General features: G+C 36.1%; 2 protein-coding genes across 2 annotated transcripts; both read right to left on the bottom strand.

The window, feature by feature from the left end:
• Window positions 1–290: 290 nt before the first annotated feature.
• On the bottom strand, window positions 291–3,798 carry LOC103964202 (cytochrome P450 714C2). Its single transcript, XM_009377102.3, has 5 exons — window positions 3,397–3,798; window positions 2,211–2,437; window positions 1,835–2,076; window positions 1,253–1,625; window positions 291–830 (listed from the first exon to the last, which is right to left on the bottom strand). Exons 1-5 carry the CDS (start codon window positions 3,713–3,715, stop codon window positions 405–407), a joined length of 1,587 nt encoding a protein of 528 aa, XP_009375377.2. The 5' UTR covers window positions 3,716–3,798; the 3' UTR covers window positions 291–404.
• Window positions 3,799–15,642: 11,844 nt separating this feature from the next.
• On the bottom strand, window positions 15,643–18,527 carry LOC103964203 (cytochrome P450 714C2-like). The gene is given in 7 exon segments (XM_009377103.3): window positions 15,643–16,262; window positions 16,707–17,082; window positions 17,386–17,630; window positions 17,800–17,840; window positions 17,843–18,025; window positions 18,131–18,142; window positions 18,145–18,527. Coding segments are annotated over 7 exon segments (1,554 nt in total). The 5' UTR covers window positions 18,416–18,527; the 3' UTR covers window positions 15,643–15,836.
• Between the last annotated feature and the right edge of the window lie 8,593 nt (window positions 18,528–27,120).

Here is a 27,120-nt window from a genome sequence, read left to right as displayed (position 1 = left end):
CATGCTTAGTCTCCACTTTTTTTGGTGTTGGTAAAAAATATAAAATCTATCGTTGCCAAAATACTTCGGCATGTGGCACCCCTTAGAGAAGTCATACTTTCCTCGCATATAAAACTATTGCGACCCTTTTAAATTTATCTAACCTATGATCCATATGAATGCGTGTAATCTTATGATCTCATAATTTCTGTCCTTATAATTGCAAGCCGATAGAAGGACGTCTTCCTAGATTATGAACAAAACAAGCTTTTTCACCGAACAACTTCTGTTATTATTCTGCCAACGAAACATCATAGAACATACACCAAAATAAAGTAATAACTAATGAAATTCATCCAACTTGAAAGACATCTAGTAACTTCTTGTTTCAACGTTTACAGTGAAATACAGAAACACAACTGCTGTCACACTCTCTTAAGATGGAGAATTACTCCATGCTCAGGTTCAATGACCAACCTAAAAGCTGGCGAGTGCTGGTATGCCGGGGAGAGTGAGAAACAAAACTTGGAAAGAATAAGAGACAGAATCACCTTCAATTCCGTCATTGCTAAGTTTTTGCCAACACAAATCCGAGGACCAAATCCAAATGGCATATAAGCCTCAGGAGACTTGCAGGCAGCAACGATTCCATGCTTAAATCTTTCCGGATTGAATTGAAGGGCATCAGGGCCCCAGACATCAGGCAGTTGCTGCAATATTGGGACTGGAATCTGAATGTTTGTTCCCTTGGGAACTACGATGTTGTTGAGCTCAATATCTTTGAGGGCTTGTCTTACAATAAACACCGCTGGTGGGTACAGGCGCAAGGTTTCTTGAATCACCATATTCAACTGCCAACATATATAAATGGGTTTAACATGTAGCCTATAGACTCAAGCGATCACCTCGGTGAAAACTTTTATGAATCTGTACACATATAGTAACATACTGCATGCGTTCATTACCTAAGTATATATGTTTTATTAAGTATTGCTTTTATTACTAGAACTAGTCCCTATAAATACTTTTTTGACTAATATTCAACACATATTCACCGCCTAAAACCACATCCTGAGAAGCACCTAACATGTGCTTCTTCAAGAAACACTTGAGCTAATGTCATGATTGTCATCCCAACGTTTATCTATTTTTATATCAAACCCTATAAAGAGCGCATTTAGCAGCACTGCAAAAAGAGTTTGAAACAGGATCATTAAAAGAGCATCTGCAGTGATTAAAATACAAGATTTATTGTGTGTGTAAAGTAACATACTGTTTTCATGCTTCGAAGCATATCAGCATCTGGAATACCATCCCTGAAAATTTCAAGCACCTCAGCACGGACACGAGCTTGCCACTCTGGATGTGTAGCTAACAACATCAAGCTCCATGATGCTGTGACCGCTGTGGTTTCGTGGCCAGCAAAGTAAATACTTTTGCAATTATCCACTATGAAACTATCACGGGAGTAACCTGAAAATAGGTTATCAGCGTCATCATAATTTTTGGCCCCCTCTAGTATCATTTGCATAAGGTCCTTCTCATGAGTAGCTTCAGTATTGCGTTGCTTCGCAGCCTTTAAGATCATTGAGTGGATCTCTTTCTCCAATCTCCCTATCTGTCTGTTGTTTTCCGTTGGCAGGTATCTAGCATTTTTTGAGACATTTAATTATGAAAAATTAGTATGATAAGGATCGAATGCAGAATGCAGATACAGTCATGAATATGTATGCCCCATGTACATAGTAAAACTATTTGAACTAGATGCTTCGACTGATGAGATCTAGCACGCAGATGAGATCATGCCAATATGCAGTATCATGAACATTAGATTTCTTGTAGCAAATAGATACACCTTGCACCAGGAACCCCAATGTTTCCATTCGACATGATTTTCTGAAGAGTTCTGAGCTTTAAAAAAATTTCTTTCCCTTGTAAATAATTACTTCCAAAGGATGCTCTAGATATGATATCTGCTGACAAGCTTCTCAGATAATCATCCACTCTAAAGACTGAACTTCCTCCCTCACTTTCGATTTTACGCTCCCAGGATCTTACCATCATTGTTGTAGAGTCCACCATCAAATCCACCATACCCTTGAAATTAAACAGTGAAGTTGGATCCATTTGATTATAAATAAAATACATGAAAATGCGTCATAAAAAGCATCCATCCAAGTGATATCTTACATTTGCAATTACTTCTTCTAGAATGAGATTTAGTGATTCACCTTAACCTTGTCGGAGTAGAACTCAGGAGCAATAATCTTCCTTTGGTGAGACCAAATCGGGCCGTTTGAAGATAGAATGCCTTGGCCTAACAGAGGCTTGCGATCCTTAGACAATTTGTAACCAGGCTGCCCTAAGCTCAAAGATGTCAGGCTAAGTTCCTTCACCATCTCTACATCTGAAACACTTACATGCTGAATGACTCCAGTTGAATACATGAAGATTGGCCCTGCAACCAATACATATATACAAGATTCGCATAAATGACGAAGATTTGGGTAGATTTCTTATTATCTGCTTAAACTAAAAGATACTAGTAAGGAAGAGCACTCTATTAAATCAAATTACATCTACAAGAGTACTTGTTATATTTCAATGATCATCTGACAATCAAAGTACATATATGTGTACTACCATTTGGTCCGAAGAAAAGGAAAAAAAAATTCTGGTTAATTTTAGCAGGACTTCTTATATTTCAAGTTGTAATTTTGGATTGCTCTTGATCCTTATAAACTCTGAAATGCTTTTGTTAATGTCTTGTAATTTGTTATTTTCTTGTAACTTAGGATAGATAAATATGAGCTTTGAGAAATTAATTTGTGCACAATGAGATGCATGGGATAGTTGCAAAGTCTTTTGTGCTACATTCTCCAGTCTTCTGGTCTCGTGTACGAATATCTACGATATATCAGTTAGAGACTTGCTCTAGTCTAAATTGTCATATTAGAGCATGTACGGTTGGAGAGTTACCTCCAAGATCAATGAAGAGCATTGCTCACTGCCGAAAGCTGTGAAGAGCAGATTCTCCAATTTTTCATTCTTTTCTTTCTTACCAACCATATTGAGCATTGGTCTTGAACTGTAGGTGAATTGGGGCTTTGGTCCTGAACTAAAAAGTATTGGTTCCTGAATGTGCAGGAATGGTCATTTTCGCTAACTCTGGTTAGAACTGTGATCCCTTATTTACCCCTTTAAATACGTTATTGTGGACAAAAGTTCTAACGGTGTTTCTCAAAAGGACCATTGCCTGGCTTTGTTGCAGGCTCGTAAACTAATACTCATGGATTTTTAGTTAAGGACCAAAGCTCAAATTGAGTCAAAGTTGAAAAGGAGTACTCCAATTTTCTCCGAGCAATAACCAACATCTGAGAGTGCAAAATTTAAGATATTGACAGAAATGGGATTTACCATATTCGTTTCGCCATTGCACCAGATGAGGGAAGAGGGTTGAAGGCCAATCATGATTAATGGAAACACGATGGTCTTTCGAGATTGGACTACCACTGGGTTCTGCAGCTGTTGATTTCTTCATCACCTCGAGCTTGAACCTTTTCATGTCCGGGATATTTCCAAAGATAATTGATGAAGAAGGAGGCCCTCTGATTCCCTGCTTTTCAAGCTTTGATCTCTGCCTCCTTTGCTTTAAAACCAAAGACTCATAGAGATACAAAAACAGTATCGCAAATCCACCCAACAACATAGATAGTATTATCTTTGCTGCTGCCATTGTTGCCTCCTCCCTCTCTCGTCTCTCTCTCTTTCGTTCTTTTTTTCTCTTTCTTTCTCTCTCTCTTTCTTTTCTTCTTTCTTTTTTTTTTTTTTTCTGCTTTTCTATTTCTTTTTCTTTTTCTTTTTATAAAAAATGGGAACAACGCAAACCACCTTTGTCCTCTCTTTCTTTCTTTTCTGCTCAGTATATGTTTTTTGAATCTTCGTAACTCAAACAACTCTTTTAAATTTTTTGAAACAAGAAAACAATTCTTCACTTGTTCAATTCTCGCTATATGCAAATTTAACTATATTATTGCTAGTTTATTGTGAGGTTAAGTTCATCCCCTCCTCTCTAATTTAAATAATGTCATTTTTTTAAAAAAAAAAAAAGATTTTTTTAACTTTAATCATTCAAGAAGATTGAAATTTAAAATAAACATGATGTTAGATTACATATTGATTATATTCCTTTGATGTGTCCTTAATTTAAAATAATTAATGTGCATTTTATTTAATATCTCCCAAAAAATATTTAAATTTATTAATAAACAAATTTTAATTTGTTTTATGACCAAAAAAAAGTTTTTTTTTAATTTATTAATTTTATTTAACATTCTTCAAACTTGAAAGACTCAATTAATATACCTAAATGTATGTACCAAAATGTATGTACTGAAATGTATACACCGAAATGTATTATATTAAATTAATGTACCTAAATGTGTGTGCCGAAATGTATGCACAGAAATGTTAGTACCGAAATATATTATATTGAATTAATGTATCTAAATGTTTATATCAAAATGCATGTACCTAAATATATGCACTGAAATGTATTATAATGAATTTAATGTACCTAAATGAAGAAGACAAAAGACATTGAAATATATTGTACAAAAAAAATTAGTTTGTATAAATGTTTACAACAAAATATATTACGATAAATGAAATGAAAATTACAATTAGAATGAAATAATATTAATACATTAAAATTAGGAAGAAAAAGAGAAATAATTAATAAATGAGGTTATTAATGTATCAAAGGATTAAAATTATATTTTGATCTTACTTATGGTTTTAGTCTAAAAATCTTCTTTTTTTTTTTTTTTTTTTTTTGGAAACATCTAAAAGTCATTTTTACCAAGGATTACAATGAAGTTTTTTGAAGAAAAAAAAAAAGAATCTTTTGGTTAAAACCAAACCACAAGTCGACAATGCATGTAAAAGGAGAGTTCAATCCTTTCTGTACAAAACTGAACAGAAACATTGCAACATCTATTGCCCAGTATACAGAGCCAAGAAATTACATGCAGAAAAATTAAATCATCGGTAGTTGACGACAAATGTGATTCCCTAGGGCCTAACTGGTGTGGTGGATCTTATGCCACAGAAAATAGAACTAGGGAGCATCCTTGAAGTAGCTGAAAACTGTATTATGGGCAAAACTCCAAGAACTTAATGTACAATTCGTGACACACTAGCCTGGCTCTCTCTCTCACACACACACGTCTATATATATATATATATATATATATATATATATATATATATATATATATTATTTTTATTTTTTTAATTAAGTAGGGAAAGGACAAATTGAGAGTAATAAAGTAGGCACATCTGCAGTTGGAGTCTGAGGTTCTATTTTAATATTGTCAAGTGGAGTTTAGAATCCACGTCTATCTATTAGAGCAGCTCCACCGGAGCTTTTTTTCCCCAACCTGCTGTCCAATTAACAGCCCGGCCTGCTGTCCAAAAGCTCCAGCCCGGCAAACAGCCTGGCACCGAGCTCATGCCAGGCAGCAGGCCAGCCTATTTCGAACAGACCCAGAAGCCGGTCCAAAATGCTGGCGCGTGCACAACACTCGCAACTGGGCGCGAGTAGGAGACAGCAACCCAGGCGACGGGCCCTGCGTTTCAGCGCAAGTGGGCTTCGAACAGCTGAGGGTTACGTGGCCCTCCTCAGAGTCGTTGGATTTCCAACGGCTAGTTTTTGTAGGCCGTTGGATTTCCAACGGTAAAAAAAATTTAAATTTGAATTTTAAAATGGACCGTCCGATCACAGATCAACGGTCCACGTTTTTTCACCAAAAATAAAAAATAAAAAAAAAAGGCCCAACGGTCAGAATTTCGACCGTTGGCCACGTGGCAGCTGATTGGCTGTTGGATTTGATTATTTTTCAAATCCAACGGTCCAGATTAATTACAACATTAAAATTTATTAAAAATTAATTAAAATTTGTGAAATTTTTTTAAAAAATACAGAAAAATTTTAAAAAATTAATTTTTTTTTTCTAGAAATACCTAACCCTCATCTTCCACCTTACACCACATTTCAATATTTTCTACACTTTCTACACTTTCTACATTTGAATATTTTGTACACTTTGAGAGAAAAAAATTACTTCGTGGAAGCTCATTGAAGATGTTACGTTGTGTGAATGTTGGGTTCGCACTACTCATGACCCGATTACGGGTAATGAGATGGATAAGTGAGAAATGTGGAGTAAAATTACGAAATCGTTTTGCGATGTACATGGAAAAGATGTACATGGAAAAGAGGCCAGATCTAGTCAAGGTCTTCAAGGTCGTTGGAAAAAACTCAACGCATCCTTTACTTGTTGGAAAAACGCCCTCTCTCATGCTTCTGGTAATCTGCGTAGTGGGACAAGTTTAGCGGATAAGGTAACAATTTTTTATTTATTTATATGCATTCCACCCACATCAATATTTTAATTTATTTAATTTCTTATGTAATTTCTATGTAATATGGATTCCACGCCCATCAATATTTTAATTTATTTATTTGTGTTACACGCACATCAATATTTTAATTTATTTAATTTCTTATGTAATTTCTATGTAATATGCATTCCACGCCCATCAATATTTTAATTTATTTATTTGTGTTACACGCACATCAATATTTTAATTTATTTAATTTCTTATGTAATTTCTATGTAATTTCTTATGTAATTTATATGCATTCCACGTCCATCAATATTTTTATTTATTTATTTGTGTTACACCCGTATTTTTTAATACTATCTTATCTCACATTTTTATAGACACTACAAGCACAAGCATTCTACAATGCAAAGAACCATAACAAATCATTCAACAAATGGGAATGTTGGCAAATTGTCAAAGATTGCCCTAGATACAAAATTGTGACAACCGGTCCAGAAGTTGTCATGCACGGTATGGGTCTACACAGTTCACCAGAAGCAGACACAGCCGAACAAGAAGCCAACACATTTGAAGACACGGAAGGGACGCCTGAAGAAGTGCCAGAGACCCCACCGACTCGTCAGTCCCTCAGGCCTCAAGGTAAAAAGGCATCAAAGAAAAAAGGTAGTTCTTCCAAAAATGACTAGACTAAATATATGGAGGAACTTACTCGTCAAGGTGAACTGAACATGGCATGGGAAAAGGCTAGAGATGAGGAAAAAGCTACTGCTATGGCAGCAATAATAGTAGCTACTGAGGCTCGTGATGCGGCGGCTGAAAGACAAAGAAAAATAGTTAATCGAGAGAACGAGATGATTAGAGAAGCACTTCATCGAGAGAATGAGATGCTTAGAGAAGAAAAGATGGCTCAAACAGATCGTGACACTATGAACAAGTCTCTAGTAGGACTGTCTTCGAATTCAAAATATTTTTGGACATCAGAAAAAAGAGATGTCGTGCGAAGGAGGCGTGCAAGAGATGCCGAAACAAGTCAAGGGGGTTCCAGCTACAGAAATCCTAGCAACCAAGATCCTAGCACCACATATCCTAACTCCACAGACTTTGTATAATTTCGCATTTATTGGTACTACTTTATTTAATTTCTTATGTAATTTCTTATTTATGTAATTTCTTATTTACTTTTAGAACTTTATTTAATTTCTTATGTAATTTCTTATTTATTTTTAGAACTTTATTTAATTTCTTATGTAATTTTTATACTTTATTTAAATATTTGAATAAGATTACATAAACTCACCAAATAAACATTTAAAAAAAAACACCAAATAAAATTACATAACCTCACCATTTAAACTTAAAAAAAAAAAAAAACACTAAATAAGATTACTTAAAAAACAATACACTTTATTCTTCAACCACAAGCCTTATTTTAATTATCTTCACCTTCGTGCAATCTCCACTGATGGTCAATCAAGTCATTCTGGCGGGTTATGTGCCAGTATGGCTCTTGCAATGAAGTGTACCATTGAACAATCAATTCATTGTAACGTCCATCCCGTTCCAACGGCTCGTGTTGCACGGGATCTTCGGTCCGGTCATGAGCATAGTAGATTTGTGTTCTTGAGTTGTTCATCGGATCCGGCTCGTATTCATCGACGACATCATAATCATATTCACCTTCAACAATCATGTTATGGAGAATAATACATGTCATCATGATGGATCGAAGAGCCTCAACATCAAACATTCTAGCTGCAGCCCTAACATTGGCCCAACGAGTTTGCAGGATACCAAAACAACGCTCGACATCCTTCCTACACCCTTCTTGACACTTTGCGAAGTGTTTCTCTTTTTCACTCTGCGGATGTGGCACTGTTTTGACAAATGTTGACCATCTTGGGTAAATACCATCTGCAAGGTAGTATGGTCCCTCGTATTTATTACCATTAACCCAATATGTGCATCTCGGCCCATTTTCTTGTAGCAGTTCGTCAAACACTGGAGATTGGGCAATGACATTTAGGTCATTCTGAGCTCCTAGAACACCAAAAAAAGCATGTCAAATCCATGTATCAAAAGAAGCCACCGCTTCCAAAATGATGCTTTTGACTCATTTTCTGTCGCCATAAGCTCCTTGCCACGCACTTGGACAGTTTTTCCATGTCCAGTGCATGCAGTCGATGCTTCCAATCATGCCAGGGAAGCCTCGCATCTCACCCTTCCTTAAAAGCCTTCGCATGTCCCTTGGCGTGGGTTGCCGAAGGTACTCATTGGTGTAGAGGGCTTCAATTGCTGAGCAAAACCGCATCAGGGACTCCAGAACTGTTGTTTTTCCCATCTTTACGATCTCATCCACTTGATCTGCAGATGCTCCATATGCAAGCATTCATAAGGCAGCCGTAATTTTTTGCTCAGGAAGAAGACCTAGAACATGAAAAGCATCATCTTTTTGCACAAAATATGGATCATGGTTGCAAACATCACTCATGATTTTATCAAACAAACTTCGTTGCATTCTAAAACGACGTCTAAAAACATGATCAGGGAAAACGCTGTTGGGAATAAAATAATCTTCCAAGAGATCTTTACCTCGTCTTTCCCTTCTTCTATCGATGTTTGCCGCACGTCTGGGTTTGGCTATCTGACCCATAGCTTCCATGATACGGCGGGAATGTGAGGCCCTCCGCCTTCTATGGTGATCATCCTCATGCTCCTCCATTGCGAAGGCCTCATCTCCATCTCCACCTTGGTCAAGATTGACCAATTCTTCCTGTTGTGCCAACAACCTTTTCTGCTGCTCTTGCAACTGTTTATACGCTCTCCTTGAAGAAGACATTGTAAGAACTCAAGATTTGAAAACGATAAAGAAGAATTCTGAGCTAAAAAAAAAGGATTGAGTTTAGTGTAAGGATGGATGTAGGGATGTAGGGTTTATATGGACAAAAAAAGAGAAGATGAGGTTCTGGACAATGTCACGTGGCACTACGTGATTGGTTGAAAATCTTATCGAAATCTTGGCTAAATTATTGTAAATAGGAAGTGACACGTGGCGTGTCGGGATTGGTTGAAAATCTTATCAGAAATCTATCTACAAAATAGTACGTTCGGATAATGACACGTGGTGTGACAAGATTGGTTAAAAATCTTATCGAAATCTTGCCTAAATTATTGTAAACAGGAAGTGACACGTGGGTTGTCGGGATTGGTTGAAAATCTTAGCGGAAATCTATTCAAAAAATAGTACGTTCGGATAATGACAGGTGACGTGACGAGATTGTTTAAAAATCCTATCCGAAATTAAAACTTTTTTTTATTTTATTATTTTATAAAAAAAATATTTAATATTTTAAATGGACTGGGTGCCAGCGCATTTTGTAGGGGTGGAGATCGTTTGTGCCAGCGCATTTTTAGACTGGGTGCCAGCACATTTTTTTTGGGGTGGAGATGCTTTGGCCTATTACTGTTCATTACGGTATATTACTGTTCACTAAAGTAGATAAATGGACTGGGTGCTGGCGCAAACTCTTTAGGGTGGAGTTGCTCTTATGTATAAAACCAACACAAAAGGTGAATAGTGTTTTCGTGTCAATGCTTTACTAAAAATAATTGGACAAAAATACCCTTAAAACAAAAAATTCAAAGGCATCCCAAAATAATGCAAGGGCATTTTCGTCATTTTAATAGTATTTTTTTAATAATTAATTATTTTGTTGGTTTTTTTTTTTTAAATTAGTACTTCACAATAGGTTAGCAATAATGTGATTCAATTTATCTATTTTTAAACACGTTCAAAACATCTTAAGAGGTGTGTAATGTCGGTTATAAAAACGATTATTCGCATGCGGATAATAATATAATTAAATTAGTTGTCAAATGATTTTTTTTTTTTTTAATAATAAACGATATCATCTATGCTAAGGGAGAGGGAGGTGGGATTATTCTTATAATGGGCTAGCAATAATGTGATTCAATCAGTTGTTTATTAAATATTATTTTCTCTATTTTAAACATAATCAAAACATCTTATGTCACATCCCGGCCCGGGGAAGATTACTTCCCGGGCCCGCTCCACCACCGTAGCACGATATTGTCCGCTTTGGGCTTACCATTCCCATTGTCACATCCCGGCCCGGGGCAGATCACTTCCCCGGCCCGCTCCACTACCGTAACACGATATTATCCGCTTTGGGCTTACCATTCCCTCACGGTTTTGTTTTTGGGAACTCACGAGCAACTTCCCAGTAGGTCACCCATCATGGGATTGCTCTAGCCCCCTTCTCACTTAACTTCAGAGTTCCTACGGAACCCGAAGCCAGTGAGCTCCCAAAATGCCTCGTGCTAGGTAGGGATGGGAATATACATTTAAGGATCACTCCCCTGGGCGATGTGGGATGCCACAATCCACCCCCCTTAGGGGCTCGACGTCCTCGTTGGCACACATGTGGCCAGGGTTAGGTTCTGATACAAAATTGTCACATCCCGGCCCGGGGCGAATCACTTCCCGGGCATGCTCTACCACCGTAGCACGATATTGTCTGCTTTGGGCTTACCATTCCCTCACGGTTTTGTTTTTGGGAACTCACGAGCAACTTCCCAGTGGGTCACCCATCATGGGATTGCTCTAGCCCCCTTCTCGCTTAACTTCAAAGTTCCTACGAAACCCGAAGCCAGTGAGTTCCCAAAAGGCCTCGTACTAGGTAGGGATGAGAATATACATTTAAGGATCACTCCCTTGGGCGATGTGGGATGCCACATCTTAAGAGGCATGTAATGCTTGTTATAAAAAAAAATTTCACACGCAGATAATAATGTGATTAAATTAGTTGTCAAATGATTGTGTTTTTTTTTTTTTTAACAAACGATATTATCTACACTAAGGGAGAGAGAGTGGGTTTTGTCTCACAATGGGCTAACAATAATGTGATTCAATCAATTGTTTATTAAATATTATTTTCTCTATTCTTAATGTAAATTCTATAGAAATTAATTTTATTATGTGAATTCAATTGCTTTAATTGGTTTATGAGGGTTTCTTCTAGCATGATCTAAGATTATTCATTTACTTCAAATATTTGACTTTTCTTCTAACATGATTCAAATATTTGACTTTTCTTCTAACATGATTCAAAAAATATCTTCTGCACGCACGTGAGCACTTGCATGGAAGCTAGTATAACTTTTATTTCTTTAAGAATACAATGTTTGACAATCATCCCATGTTCATATACACAAGATTCTCCTTTAACCTTACTTTTTAACCTATTATGACCCTCGTAAACGCATGTAAATCTATAGGAAGCAGATCCTCTCCTGAGCAATTGCTCACAAAGCCAACGAATCAATTATTCATAGCCTTTCAAATTGATCCTACGACTGTTTTATCTTTCAAAAATTTTTCACGGAAAACAAGGCAATTTTGTTTGCCTTTTGCAATTCAAGCTCATTGTATCAATCTAAAGAAGTCACTATATGGCCTAAAGCAAGCTCCAAGAGGTTGGTACAATGAGATTGATTCCTATGTCACTGAGAAAGGATTCCAAAAGAGTCATAGTGAAGCTACCCTCTACACTAAATTAGAAAACAACAAGAAGACACTCATTGTATCAATCTATGTCGATGATGTAGTCTACATTGGAGATGATGAAGCAATGATTGCAGAATTCAAGGAAGAAATGATGAAGAGGTATAAGATGACTGACCTAGGCCTCTTACACCATTTCCTTGGCATTGTGGTAATTCAAGAAGCAAGTAGCATCTTCATTCATCAAAAGAAGTATGCTCAAACCTTGCTTGAAAAATTTGGTTTGAAAGGCTGCAAACCTGTATCCATACCCCTAATTGCAAATGAGAAACTCAAGAAGGATGATGGAAGTGAATCAGTGGATTCAAATCTTTACAGAAGCATTGTTGGTAGTCTATTGTATCTAACTACAACAAGGCATGATTTGATGTTTTCAGCAAGCCTGCTCTCAAGATTTATGCAAAATCCTACCAAGATCCACATGGGAACTGCTAAGAGAGTGTTGAGATATGTGCAAGGGACACTTACTACATAATCAAGTATGAAATGGGGAAGTCAACTATTCTAATTTGGATTTTGTGACAGTGACTGGGGAGGCAGTGAAGATGATTGCAGAAGCATATTAGGATATGCATTCACTTTTGGTTCAAGGGTTTTCTCTTGGGCATCAGTGAAACAATAAAGTGTTGCATTGTCCACAGCCAAGCCAGAGTATGTGATTGCCTCAGAGGCAACATCTCAAGCCATCTTGCTGAGATTTATACTCAAAGACTTTAGAGAATTGCAAGTTGATGCCACAATACTTATGTGTGACAACACCTCAGCAATCGCCATGACTAGAAACCTAGTTTTTCATTAGTGAACAAAGCACAAAAGAGGAGATATCATTTCATCAGAGAAGCATTGCAAGAAAATACAATCAAGCTACACTACTGCAAAACAGAAGATCAAATTGCAGACATTTTCACAAAAGCTCTTCCAAAGAAAAGATTCAATTACTTGTGGGGATTGCTTGGCATGACAACCAAAACCAATTCAGAGGGGAGTGTTGGAACCTAAATTGCTTTTGGTTCCAAAGATCGAAGGCAGCAAGTGAAGTTCCAAGTTATGAGCTGCTCAATAATCAAAGAAGAAAGAAGAAGAGCGAGGGTTTCGATCCTAACTGCTAGTTTCTGTTTAAAGTTTTTGATTATGTAAAAGAGCGACAAGTGTACACTTCATATTAGATCACTTAAAACCCGAATGAAGGGCTAGGATTAAATATGGAGAATGCTAAGTTTGCGAGTTGGCAATGTACCAGGAACCCCAATGCTTCCCTGTGACTGGATTTTCTGAAGAGTTCTGAGCTTTAAAAAAATTTCTTGCCCTTCTGAATAACTACTTCCAAAGGATGCTCTTGATATTATTTCTGCTGTCAAGCTTCTCAAATCGTCATCAATTCTAAAGACAGCAATCCCTCCCTCGCTATCAATTTGACGCTCCTAAGATCTTAACATTGTTGTTGAGTCCACCATCAAATCAATCGTGCCCTTGAAACTAAACATTGAATTTTGGACCAATTTAATTATAATTAGAAACAACGAAATGCATACAAAACAGAAAAAGAAAAATAACTTGAAAATTATAGTACGTATGTGATGCGGTGATATTTACCTTAACCTTATCTAAGTAGAACTCAGGAGCAATAATCTTCCTCTGGTTTAACCAAATTGGGCCACTTGAAGATAGAATGCATTGGCCTAACAGTGGCTTGCAATCCTTCGATAGCAGCTAAACAGGCTTCCCTAAGTTCAAAGATGTGCACATGCTAACTTCCTTCACCATTACTAAATCCGTAACGCTTAATTGTGGTATGCTTCCTGTTGAATAGGTGAAGTTTGGCCCTGCCACCAATATACATATACCTGACAAGCATAACAAAAGCATAATTTTTAAGCAAAATCATCCACAAGGCAGCTTAAGTGCTTGTTTCATTCATCTAACAACTAACTAACCGGTAAAATGGAATCATTTATGCTGCTTTTAGAAGGACGTGCATTTGAATACTAAGTACCTTTTGATCCCAATAAAAGCCAAAATAAATCTTTTCTCTTTTATATTTTTAATTTTAGACCAACACTAACCAAGAGATAATAAAGAAATTAGGCTGACAGAAAAAGGTGTACCGTAGTCATTACGCCATTGCACCAGATGAGGGAAAAGAGTTGAAGGCCAATCATGATCAATGCAAAGATGGTGCCCCATTGATTCTGTAGCTGATGACTTCTCCATCGCCTTGAGTTTGAAGTTCTTCATGTCCGGGATATTTCTGAAGACGAAGATAAATGATGAAGGAGATGCCCTCTCATTCCTTGCTTCCCAAGCTTTGATCTTGGCCTCTTTGGCTTTAAAACCAATGAATCATGAATGTATAATATCAATAGCAAAAGGCCACCTAGAAACACTGATAATATCCTCCTTGCTGCTGCCATCGTTTCTTTCTTTCTTTCGTCCTTCCTTCTTTGTTATGAAGTCCTACTTCTGAATGGCCCAGCCGATCTTTCGGGAAAAACTAATATATTAGATATATAATTGAATCGTATTCACCATATCAAAGACCTACTAACAATCTTAAGATGGAAAAGATAGATGAGGAAGAGAAAGTAAAACAGAAAACGCAGATGAGAGAGAGGGAGGATCCCAAACCTTGTTTGAGTTTTCTAGAGCATGTTTCGTATCCTCTTAGATTCAATTTTTAGTTTTCAAAAATAATGAATGTAGTTAAATTAATTAGTACTCATTAGTATTTAAAAAAAAAATTAAGATTCAAGAAGCCTACCAAACAGCCCCTAATTTCTTTTTATTTTCCAAATGTAATTTTATTGTTAACTTTTGAATTCTTTAAATAAATTGATGTTCAAATTAATTTTATTTCTTTTTATTTTCCAAATGTTATTTTATTGTTAACTTTTGAATTCTTTAAATAAATTGATGTTCTAATTAATTTTGATGATGATAAAGAGATATTTCTTTTAAACTATTAGTAAGTCTGATGAGTTGATGAGTCTGATTAACTGTGACTACGGGTGAGGTAAAATTCCTCATTGGAATAGGTGGATAACTATAGATTATCACTAAGGATCACCTTTTTAAAAAAAAAAAAAAAAAAAAAAAAAACAGAAAATCTCTGAAACTATTGGTTCGTTAAAAGTAAAGGTCAATTAAATCAAATTATTCGGATTACCTCAGTGGTGACAATAGGTGTAGGGTTATGAATATAAGTAATGACTAAATTTTTTTTTAAAACATGAAAATGACATGGTGCAATGTCACGATTTTTCTAAAGTAATTCGGTTCATTTTATGACTTCAACATGTTCGAACCTTAGAAATATGAATAAATTGATGCAACTTCATTAAATTTGAGCAAATATGAATAAATTGATGCAACTTTGCTAAATTTGAGCAAAAATATTGGCTGAAGTACAGCCCACCCGATTCTCAAATCCTAGTTACATCCTACAAATCGCGAGCTTGTTACATTAATAAAAACAACAAAATTGCTATTCTTATCATCTAGTTGTACCATCATTTACATCGTCTCTTTAATAAAGATGGTATTCACATGCATTAACATACCCTACCTCTATTAGAAAGATAGTACAAGTGATGATATAACTAGACGGTAAATGTAGGACTACTCAAAGAAAAACAAACAATCACAAGAGGTCTTGCATGTTATTCAAATATATGTGAGAAAAGTTAAAGAGTTTGCAAATGATCCATTTCCGCATTGCATCCTTATATCGCGATTAAAGAAAAAAAGTTTAAGAGTTTGCAGATGATCCATTCCCACATTGCATCCTACATCGAGATTATAAGAAAAAAGTTAAAGAGTTTGCCGATCTATATGCCCTATGGTAAAACCGACCGTTGGCGACATATTTTTACACTCTCCTCACATGAAGATTTACACCATTTCCAGGTTCAATAACCAAGCTAAAAGCTGGGCAGTGTTGGTATGTGGGCGAGAGTGCGAAGGAAAACTGGGATAGGATAAGAGCCAGAATCACCTTCAATTCTGTCATGGCAAAGTGTTGCCCCACGCAAACGCGAGCACCCACTCCAAATGGCATATAAGCTTGAGGAACCTTGCAAGCCCCAAGAACTCCATTCTTGAATCTTTCTGGATTGAAATCGAGGGCATCGGGTCCCCATAGATCAGGCAGCCGCTGCAGTATTGGGATCGGAATCTGAATGTTCATTCCTTTGGGAACTATAATGTCTTTGAGCTTAATATCTTCCAAAGCTTGTCTTATGACAAACACGGCTGGTGGGTACAGACGCAATGTTTCTTGAATCACCATATTCAACTGCCAAGATATACAAATAAATTATAAAGATTTTAGAATGGACTTCTATAGAACTTTTGTTTAAAGGAATATATTCTTATTGCAAATATGGAATTCCGTATGATATTTTGGACATGTTTGAGAGTGCATCTATATATATATAACTATAAAATGCTTTTAGTCAATAGTTTTTTTTTTTTGTTAGAAAGCAGTGGTTTTGTTGGAAGCATATGAAATGTTTCAACTAAACTCGAGTTTTTTTCTGACCCAGAATGGCTTCTTGAGAAGCACTTGCCATGTACTTCTCCAGGAAGCACTTAAAGTCCTTACTTTTGTCGATTTATGCCAAATGCTACAAAAAGCAGTTTTGCCAGAAAGAAAAAACTATTCCAAACAGGACACTAGCAAATACATGTAGTGAGTAAAATTTAGAAAGATTTGTATATGTGCGGTAATGTAACATACTGTTTTCACGCTTCGAAGCATATCAGCATCTGGAATAGCATCCCCGCAAATCTCTAGCACCTCAGCACGAACACGTGCTTGCCACTCTGGATGTGCAGCTAATAACATCAAGCTCCATGATGCGGTGATGGCGGTGGTCTCATGGCCAGCGAAGTATATATTTTTGCAATTATCTACAATAAACTTTTCTTTAGAGACACCAGTAGAAAATAGACCATCTGCATCGTCATAATTTTTGGCTCCCTCAAGTATCATTTGCAGAAGGTCCTTCTCATCAGTAGCCTCCATACTGTGTTTGTTTGCAACCCTTAATATCATTGAGCGGATATCTTTCTCTAATCTCCATATCTCTCTGTTGCTTTTTGTTGGCAAGTATCTATATCGATTGGGCCATTAACGGAAGCATTAGTACGATACGAATGAGGAATTTGAAGATATAGTGGGCATATTGTACTGTATTTTGCTAATGACATCGCAGATACAGGTGTGACTTACATTGGAAAGATTATAATAGATACTTGCTAATGAAAAACAACGCCGCTTGTTTTTGTTTAAGTGACCATATATCATAATGCAGTAAATGCAGCACAACTTAAACAAAAACCACTGCAACAATACCCTATTATGGTTATTAAATAAATGAAGTACGATCATTTGAGCGTCCTTGTAAAATATATACCTTAAGCCAGGAATCCCAATGTTTCCCAGCTGGGACATGACTTTTTGAAGAGTTCTGAGCTTTAAGAAAATTTCCTTCCCTTGTGAATAATCGCTTCCAAAGGATGATCGTGATATTATGTCAGCTGACAAGCTTCTCAAATCCTCATCAACTCTAAAGACTGCAATTCCTCCCTCTCTTTCGATTTTACTCTCCCAAGATCTCAACAACGAGGTGGTAGAGTCCACCATCAAATCCACCATACCCTTAAAAGATATTTGCAAGCATAAACATTAGTCATACCGAAAGCAAAAAAAAAAAAAAAAAAAAAAAATTATTTTCTCAAATACATTCGAAAGTAAATTAATCAAGTTTACAGCTTCACGCAAACACCAAACTGAAGGCAATCTTTTACTACTAAACTGAGTGATTTACCTTAACCTTATCAGAGTAGAATTGAGGAGCAATGATCTTCTTTGGTGGGACCAAATCGGGCCATTTGAAGCTAGAATTCCTTCGCCTAACAGCGGCTTCCGGTCCTTGGATAGGTAAGCTGGCTTCCCTAAGTTTAAAGATGTGCACATGCTAACTTCCTTCACCATGTCTACATCTGAAACACTTACTAGCTGTATGCTTCCAGTTGAATACATGAAGATTGACCCTGCCACCAATTACTACTAATTAGGCATGCATGTATAATCCAACAGCACAAAGACGGCCAAAGAGAAAACAGAGAAATAAAGGTAGTGTGATCTATGGGAATTACCATACTCATTCTCCACTGCACCAGATGAGGGAAGATGGTTGAAGGCCAATCATGAGAAATACTAGTTTCTGGAGATCTTGAATTCTTCAGCACCTTGGCTTTGATGCTTTTAATTTCTGGGATATTTCCCAAGAGAAATGATGAAGGAGGAGGCCCTCTGATCCCTTGCTTTTCAAGCTTTGATCTCTGCCTTTTTGGCTTCAAAACCAAAGACTCGTAGAGATATAATAGCAATAGGAAAAACCCACCAAACAAAACTGACAATGTCATCTTTGCTGCTGCCATTGTTGCTTCTGTTTTCAGCTTCTTCTTTTCTTTCTACCCTTCCTTTTTCGTTTTAATCCACCTATGTTTCTGCTAGATATTCAGGTTTTTTTAATTTCTTTTTTGGTCTTTAGTACATTTAAAGTAATAAGATTCCTCTTTCTTTTGTCAATTAACAATTTAACACTCACAGGATGGATTAAGACAAGTTTGTACAGAACTTGCGACCAGGACTCGTGGTCTTCTTTTTGTTTTTGGCCTCTTCTGAGTTTCTTTGCAGTGTAGCACCCACTACATGTTATTCTCTTTTCGGCTAGTCCTGAATCGGCACCATTTGGACTCCAGTCTGATAAAGAGGAATAAAGTATGCACTGAAGGTGAGGTATTCTCACGTAATCGGTAACGCTACATTAAAAATATTTCTTCGAGTACAATTTTTCAAACTCAACCACTCGAGAAAAACTTATTCTAAGTGGTAGTTGTAGTACCTACGTAGCAACGACGCTTTTGTTATAGATATGTATTCCAGCTAATGAAGGTAGCATGACTCCAATGCTCCATCTCCATCAACTTCTTTGCAAAATGTATAAATCGAATCAACTCATTCAAGGCTTACTCAGAACCTTGAGTGAGTAAATGAAGATTCAAGCAAACCAACACAAGTTGTGCTTGAATCTATAAGATATACTATCCTATATGAATCCAAATGATATGAGAATAAAAATTCTTTCAATATGCTGAGGTGTTTGAACTGTAAAGTGATGAGTCGATATTATTATATATATATATATATATATTACCTTATTCTTAGCTATAATTTATTTTCCATTTTGGTAAAGTTTTGATAATTTGTGCTATATTTTGTTTTAGGACATGCGAATTTATTTTGAGCATAGAGTGATGAAATAGATGTTGGAACCAAATTCACGCGCCGTGAGTGATGGAGATGCTCAAATCTGTTTACCTATAAAAGGACACACAACCATAAATAAGCCTAGAACCTGGGGGTGTGCCAGTCAAAGGCTCTCAGATGACCATGTTAGTGAGCAATATTAAGACTAAAGAAATACGCAAGAGAAGAGAATAAGTGTGCAGAGATTGAGTGACCAGAGATGAATCCTAGAATAATGTCAGTCGAAGAGAGAACCTTTTAGGGTAGTAGAATCTGTATTAAACTGGAAGAATCCATGAGGATATCTAGGAAGTAGGTACTGTATCCTCATGAATGTGATTACTAGAGGCGCACGCCAATCATTAGATTGTAAGGGCTCCAAGGTTATAGGAAACATATTGATTCCATACTGGATTAGGTACCTGAATCTTGCGAGACAAGAATTGTCCTATCTCAACAAAGTTGACAAACTTCGCCCACTGATTTCGAAGTAGGATGATGGTGACATCGTTGATCCGTTTAATTAATCAGCTCTGCTATCCATGACCGGACTTTTGAGGTAGGCGTACTTGGATCCAACTTCTGTCTAGGAAAATCATGGTCCCACTACGAAGAAACTTTTGGAGTAGATTTGTGAGTCTTTCAATATGATAGTGTTAAAATTTTAGATTTTTATTCCATGCCGTTTGACCCTAGTGGAGAAAGATCTTGCTTGAACCGTTTATACTACAACTACTTGTTCCCTTGCAAGTATTTTTTAGGTGGCATAAAAAAAAACCCCTAAAAAAAATTGAAAACCTTTCAAAAACCAATTCAAGAATCAACAGCCATGAAATGAAAGGATTAATAAACAAACTCAATAAAGTGATTTGAGAAGTCTCCTACAAAGAAATAGATAATTTTGAATATCAAGAGTGATTTACAGATCGATTTATGAAGAATCAAACAAATACGAAGCTCAAATGGTTAGATTCATATAAGAGTCCAGAAAACTAGAGAGAAAGTTATTGTCAATGAAAACAATCAGTACAGACGAAATCTCTTAATCTCTATACTTAATGAAATTGTGGTGCATGCTTTGCATGAAATAGCACCAGAGAGAGAGAGCAACGAAGCTTCTCACCTTTCTCACGCAATGCAGTTACAAGTCAGGGTAAATGAGAAATTTAAGAAAGTAAAACATCTTGCAGTTAATGATATGTTACTGGTTACAGCAGTGAAAGGTAAAATGACATGTGAAATGCACATGCAATGCATTATACTTTTGCTGCAAACCTTGGTTGGATTGACATGCCGTTACCCATTTCATCGCAACTTTGGACGGATAGAAGCATGGATTTTGTTTTGAGTTTGTCTGGCATTCAACGTGGTCTGGGCCCAATTTTTGTGGTGGTCAATTGATTTTCAAATATGGCTCACTTTATTACCTTGCTACAAGAAGACAACAGATGTTTCAAAAGTCGCTATATTCTTTCATGAGGTGTACCGACTTCATGGTTGCCAAGCTCAATTGTTTCAAATCGGGACACCAAGCTTCTGAGTTTTTTTCAAAGGAGCTTGTGGAAGTTACACTATCGCCTATCACCCTCAAAAAGACGGGCAAACTGACATTGTGAATCGCTCATTGGGAAACATTTTTACGTTGCTTAGTGGATGAAAATCTCGAGTCGTGGGATCAGAAGTTATGCATTGCAAAGTTCGCTTACAAGCCTTTCGTCAATTGCAGCACTGGAATGTGTCCTTTCTATATATTGTATATGGCTTAATTTTTGCAAGCACCAGTTGATCTTGTTTATGGCCCAGACAAGAAAAGAATTAGTAGCAAGGCAATAACTTTCACTGATAACATCAAAACAGGTCCATAGCATGGCTCATAAATGCCTTCAAGAATCAAGTTAGAAATACAAAAGCTCATACGATTCCATACGGTGCAGGGTCGAGTTTGATGTAGAAGATTTTGTTTCGGCTGTTTTGTACAAGGATCGCTTTTCAGCTGGAAATTACAACAATTTGTCTGCAAGAAAAATTGTGCCATATGAGATTTTGAAAATAATAACCCAAACGCTTATCGCCTAAAGTTACCAAGTCATATTCGTACATTTAGTGTATTCAATGTGAAACACCAGGTTCCATTCAAAGGTGACACTGAGGAGAACAGACCTCCAAATTCGAGGGCGAATTTTATCTAACCTGGAAAAGGATGTAAATGTGCTGGCAATACATTCATGGATCGTTAGGATACACATAACTCTTGAGGATTGGAAAGGGTCTTAAGTATTTCAATAAACCAAGTGGTGTGTTAAATAAGGTGCTGCTCAGATTTCTGATTAACTTTTGTAGTTTCAGTTTTCTGAGGGCTTTAGTTGAAGCTTTATTTCATTTTGTCTTTTTAATTTTTCTGAATGTAAATTATAAATGCTATAAATCCCACTTCTTGCTGGAAGTAAGGTCGAATTTGGATGTTTTGATTAATGAAATCTTTAGACTGCTTTTTCTGTGTTTAGTGCCTTTTTCTTGTGAGATTGTTTGGGGTTTTGGAAATTTTAGATCTCTCGTCGCACTAAAAGATAATGAATTCTAAATTTCAATTTTCATTTTTCTTTATTTAGTTTCTTTTTGCCATCACCTTGCATAATTTTCTTATCTTATGAACAATCTCATTCTATAACAACCTTAGCATGAGATTGCAAAATATATTACCGAATATAAAGAATTGCCTCGTTATTTTTGGGATTTTAGTTAGAGCTATTTTAACACCTATCTTTAATGATTAGTTGCTTGTAATTGCGATATAGCTTCTAAGTAACTATTTAGTAGTATATATATCGTTATAACAAGTTGATGATCATAATCTAAGATTTCATATTTAGGCACTTTTTTTTATAAATCTCCCGTTTAGGCATTAAGCAGCTAGCCACCACCTTGATTAATTCCTAAACTTTTAAAAATTACGAAAGGGGCATAGACCAGCCTAGGTGTTCGTCTAGACCCGTCTAGGTTGCAACTCTAACTTAGACATAACATAGATGACTTTCATTATATTTTTTATTTTTTAATAAATTGTACAAGACTTGTTGAATAATTGGATAAACACTCATTAAATGCTTGTCTCATGTACTTTCAATATGTTCTGATATTGTATAATCTATATGTCATTTTATTTTACAATTTATGTATCCCAATATAATACGTAATTTTTTAGGGACGTTTTGATGTAGGCGCCTCGTTTTTCATTTTTGTTGATTAAACATTTCTTCCTTTCAAGAATTTGATTAAGCATTTTTTTTCTACAATTTTATTTGTGGTACGTTTGATTTTATGATTGTTTGATTATATTGGTAAGTTTGATTAACTGTAATATGAGTACATTTGATTTTATGGTAAATTTTGTTTCTTGGTACATTTAAAATCTAAACGTACCAAAAATCGATACATTTATTTTTAAATGTACCATAAGTTTTAAATACATTTTTATCTATAACTATACGTAAAATTTTGAGTGGAGTCGTTCAAAAAGAAGTCTTTACGGCCCTAGACAAAGGCCACAAACGCTCCGATTAGAAGATGCGATTACGAGATAGAAGTTCAGGGCCGAAGAGGTAGAGATAGACCTATGAAGACTTGAAAAGAGACTCTACAAAAAGACCTTGAAGTACTTAGATCTAAAGGAAAATGTGGCATATCACGAGCGCAATGGTATTTTAGGATTCATACAGCCGACTCCACTTAGTGGGATAAGACTTTATTGTTGTTATATACGTAGAATTTTATCAAATTAAAGAAGTTTTCTTATGAAAGTGTTAATAAATTTTTTTAATGAAAGAATAGACTAATTAAATATAATAAGAGAAACATAAAGTTACACTTTTTTTAATGATAATGAGGAATTAGTTAACTTAATGTTTTTAATAAAGCCACGAATTTAAAATTTGTCAGCTAACTTAATGGATATATATGTGTGTGTGTATTTGAACAAAAATGGATAAATGTGAGGAATCTTAATTACTCCATTTTTTATGTATAAATGCACCTTTATTTATATGTTATACAATAAGTTTATTTAAATTATTATTTTTAGAAAAGCCTAAGTCTCCTCATGCGCCCCGCCTAAATGTCTTGGCCCTAGGCCATGCACGCCCTTTAAAACTTCGCCTTTGAGGCATGTTTTTTTTTTCTCGCTTTCTAAACTCATTGTATCTTTATGAGTGGCTTCTTATACTCGATTAGAATTTTCTTATCTGCCTATCATCATTCTCATAATTATACTCATTAGACATGAAAAAAAAATTTGATCGCATTCTTTAGACTCTAATATGCGAACCAAACGAGCCCTTAAGCAATCTTCAGCTGAAAGAGGCTAAATATAGTTCTATTTAGAATTATAACTTTGTAAAAATTTATATTTAAATGAATAGTATCAGACCATATTTATATATCATCTCTAACTGGCTAAAACATAGCCCTCAATAATTTTATTATTTTTAAGTTTTTCTTTAACTTTATTGGTTAATTAATTAAACTATCACATTAAAAAAAGTTATCCGAACATATCTTGAGTGTCATTTATCGCTAAAAGAATGTGAAGAATAGTGTAGAAATACCATAGGCATTTATAGAAGAAAAAAAATTAATAAAAATTTAAATCTTTTTTTTTTTTTTTTAAATTCCTTCTGACAGCTAACTTCTACAAAAACCAAAAGGTATCAATTATCAAATTGAAAATGTTATTTTGATGCCTTCGAGCAGCCCACTCTGATGCTTCTTTTGTAAAACATTATGTGGAAATAGTTTTAGCATGTTGATCACGCTTGGGTCCATCTCATCCATTGGAAAACATTGCAGAGGATGGCAAATCGGGCTTCGAGTGGGGCTGAAAGTAGCCAGCCCGTTCCTTTGGACAATTTTTGACATGTTGGGTTACTTTTTGCGCTGCTTTTTATCGGAGATGAATTTTTTTTATCAGAGCAGTTCTAGCGGGAGCTCCTGCTCGAGGGACGGGCTTCGAAACAGTGCTGGATTGCCTGAGGGAGGAAGTCCAGCGTTGTCTGGCGAGGGAGCTCGAGCAGGCTCAAGCGCCAGGCCGTCGATTCGTGCCGGTCCTGAGCGCCCGGAGGCAATCTAACGTGGGCTAACGTTAGGACGATGTCTCCACGCTTTTTGAGGGTCACGGAGACGTGAGTTCTGACGAAACCGAATTTGACGGCTAATAGATGTTGCTGCTGCTAGTTCAAGGCAGCCGCGGTGCTGGTGAGCCTGAGCTCGCTTCAAGGCGCCATGAGAGCATTAGAGATGTGGGCTCCTATGTCGGGACTCATGTTTTGGGCAGTGGGCAATCGCTCCAGAGCCACACTGAAGCAGAGCTCCAGAGCTCGGCACTGCAGAGGGTGGGAGGAATTGGGGTGAGATTTGATGCATGCTTGGCGGAGGAAGCCGGTGGGGGAGGACAAAAGGGTTGCTGCCATGTGTAGCGGCGTTGTCTGGCCGTGGTTCAGTCGACCCACTTCGGCAATCGAGTGGTTCAAGACGCTCGCCGCCTCTGGGGTTAACGTTTGCTGGATCGTACTATTATTTTTTAAATAAAAAAACTATTATTTTATTGTCTATTGCAAGGGCTATTCAAGTGCAACAGTAGAGATACAAAAGGCAGTTACTGTTCATTAAGGGCAGTTACTGTTCCCTACGTGGATTGAATAGTGAATAGCTTGGAGGTAGAGCTCCCACACTGGAGTTGCTCTCAAAACGGACCATTTTTTAGCATTTAACCTTTTAGCCATCTCCCCTTAAAACCTAAACTTCAGACATCACAATGTCTCAACCTTGGACCCGCATTAGGTCAATGATTAATTGCAGAGCTCGAAACTTGAAAAAAAAAAAAAAAAACATACGGCATAGACCTCAAACTCGAGACCATGAGCACAAATTTATGTTCCTGCACTCAATAAAGAGCGAAAATCCTACATCTTATTTTCGAATTAAATGTCTACACTTTAAAAGTATTGATTAAAAACTTGGTTAAGACTTGAGATTTAAGATGTAAAACTTTGAATTTGGAACTTAAAATCGCATGACTCAGATCCAAACTCAAGGCCCGGACATGAGACACATTAGCCAAGATTTCAGAGTTGAATTGAAAAAAAAAAAAAAATTTGCTCACCATCTTAAAGTAATAGTGATGCTCATTGCTTAATTGATTACCGTTGGATGAGTTTGATTTAGTATATCAACTTCATAAATCTCAAAATTTAAATTATGGGTAAAAAGGGTAGTGTCATCCAGAAACTTGCTTTTACTTCTCACACATTCTTCTCAATTTTAGGTCATCGAATCAAATAAATTGAAGAAGATTAACGAGTCAAAATTAACAAGTGTGCGTGAAATGTAAAAATTAGTTTGAGTAGCATTTTTGGTAGAAAAAATACACTTTTTTTTTTAATACAACGATATATTTTACATTAAAAAGAGGAGGAGTTCGACTAAGCCATCAATGAGTAACCTAATTTGGCATCGACTTCGTCTACAAGATTTGAACCTATGACCTTTTGTTTAATAGTAAAGATGGATATTAGAGGTGGTTCGGTCGTTCGTCGTTTTTTGCGAAACCGGAACCAACCAAAATTATGTTCGTTCGGTTTTTATCGGTTTGGTTGGTTCGTTGTAACGGTTCTCTCGAAAACTAAAAAAGTATTGAACCGAGAGAAACATATAATACAAAACTTATATGTATTCAAAACTTATAGTTTACATTTGGAATTTGGAATTTCATCATTTTTTTAAGTATACATTTGGAATTTCATCATTTTGTAAAATCCAAAACTTATATGTATTCAAATACAGAAACTGAGAAACATATAATACAGAAACATGTAAAATCCAGTGGACTTTGTAAAAGCCAATGGGCAGTGGACTCGCGTCGTCAGTCTCACTCACTCTCCACAGAAACATTAATCCACTTAGTTTGTTGAAATCAAGCATATATCAAATACATAAACATATATTCTTCAAGTAATTCAACTAAAATTGCTGTCCCAAATTCATTCTGACTTAGTTTATCCCAAATTGTTGTCCATATTGACAACAAGCACAGTTTTACAACATTCATTCTGATGTTAAAGTCTTTAACATCAATTATCAAATCAAAATCAACATGTATAAATAACCAATTACATTTACAATTTCTGAAAGGTTCTCAAAAGTTTTCAAAACCAACAGGCAACTGGCAACAGGTTCTCAAAACCAACAGGCTACTGGAACTGGCAACAGGTTCTCAACATGTATAACCAAACCAATTACAATTTCTGAAAGGTTCTCAAAACCAACATTTCGAAATCGAATATTACAAATTACAATTTCTGAAAGGTTCTCAAAACCAACATTTCGAAATCGAATATTACAAATTACAATTTCTGAAAGGTTCTCAAAACCAACATTTCGAAATCGAATATTACAAATTACAATTTCTGAAAGGTTCTCAAAACCAACAAGGAAATAACCAACAGGTTCTCAAAATCCCAGTATAACCAACAGGTTCTCAAAATCGAATATTACGAATTCAGAAATTGAATATTACAGTATAACCAACAGGTTCTCAAAAGTCAAAATCCCAGAAAACCATCAAAATCTTCAATCACGAATTCACGATTCACAACAAAGAATAATTAATCAAATATTACAAATTTACAATTTCTGAATTCTGATTATGCATGCAATTTTAATGACTGGTAATTTGGTAAGCAGAAGCAGAAGCCCAGAAAGCCAAAATCAGTAAGCAAAAGCAGTCAAGCAAAAGCCCATAATCGATATTCGATAAGCAGAAGCAGAAGCCCAGATATGAGAG

The sequence above is a fragment of a genome, unplaced genomic scaffold (assembly GCF_019419815.1).
Source record: "Pyrus x bretschneideri cultivar Hongxiangsu unplaced genomic scaffold, Pyrus_bretschneideri_v1 Contig109, whole genome shotgun sequence".
NCBI lineage: Eukaryota > Viridiplantae > Streptophyta > Magnoliopsida > Rosales > Rosaceae > Pyrus > Pyrus x bretschneideri.
This window is presented reverse-complemented; position numbering and strand designations above follow the sequence as displayed.

Excerpts from the sequence above, each read along its gene's own strand:
- LOC103964202 (XM_009377102.3), bottom strand. The coding sequence starts at position 3,715 with ATGGCAGCAGCAAAGATAATACTATCTATGTTGTTGGGTGGATTTGCG. Across the intron at positions 2,077-2,210 it reads TCTACTCCGACAAGGTTAAG|GGTATGGTGGATTTGATGGT; the intron begins GTGAATCACTAA and ends TTTAATTTCAAG. Across the intron at positions 831-1,252 it reads TGCTTCGAAGCATGAAAACA|TTGAATATGGTGATTCAAGA; the intron begins GTATGTTACTTT and ends ATATGTTGGCAG.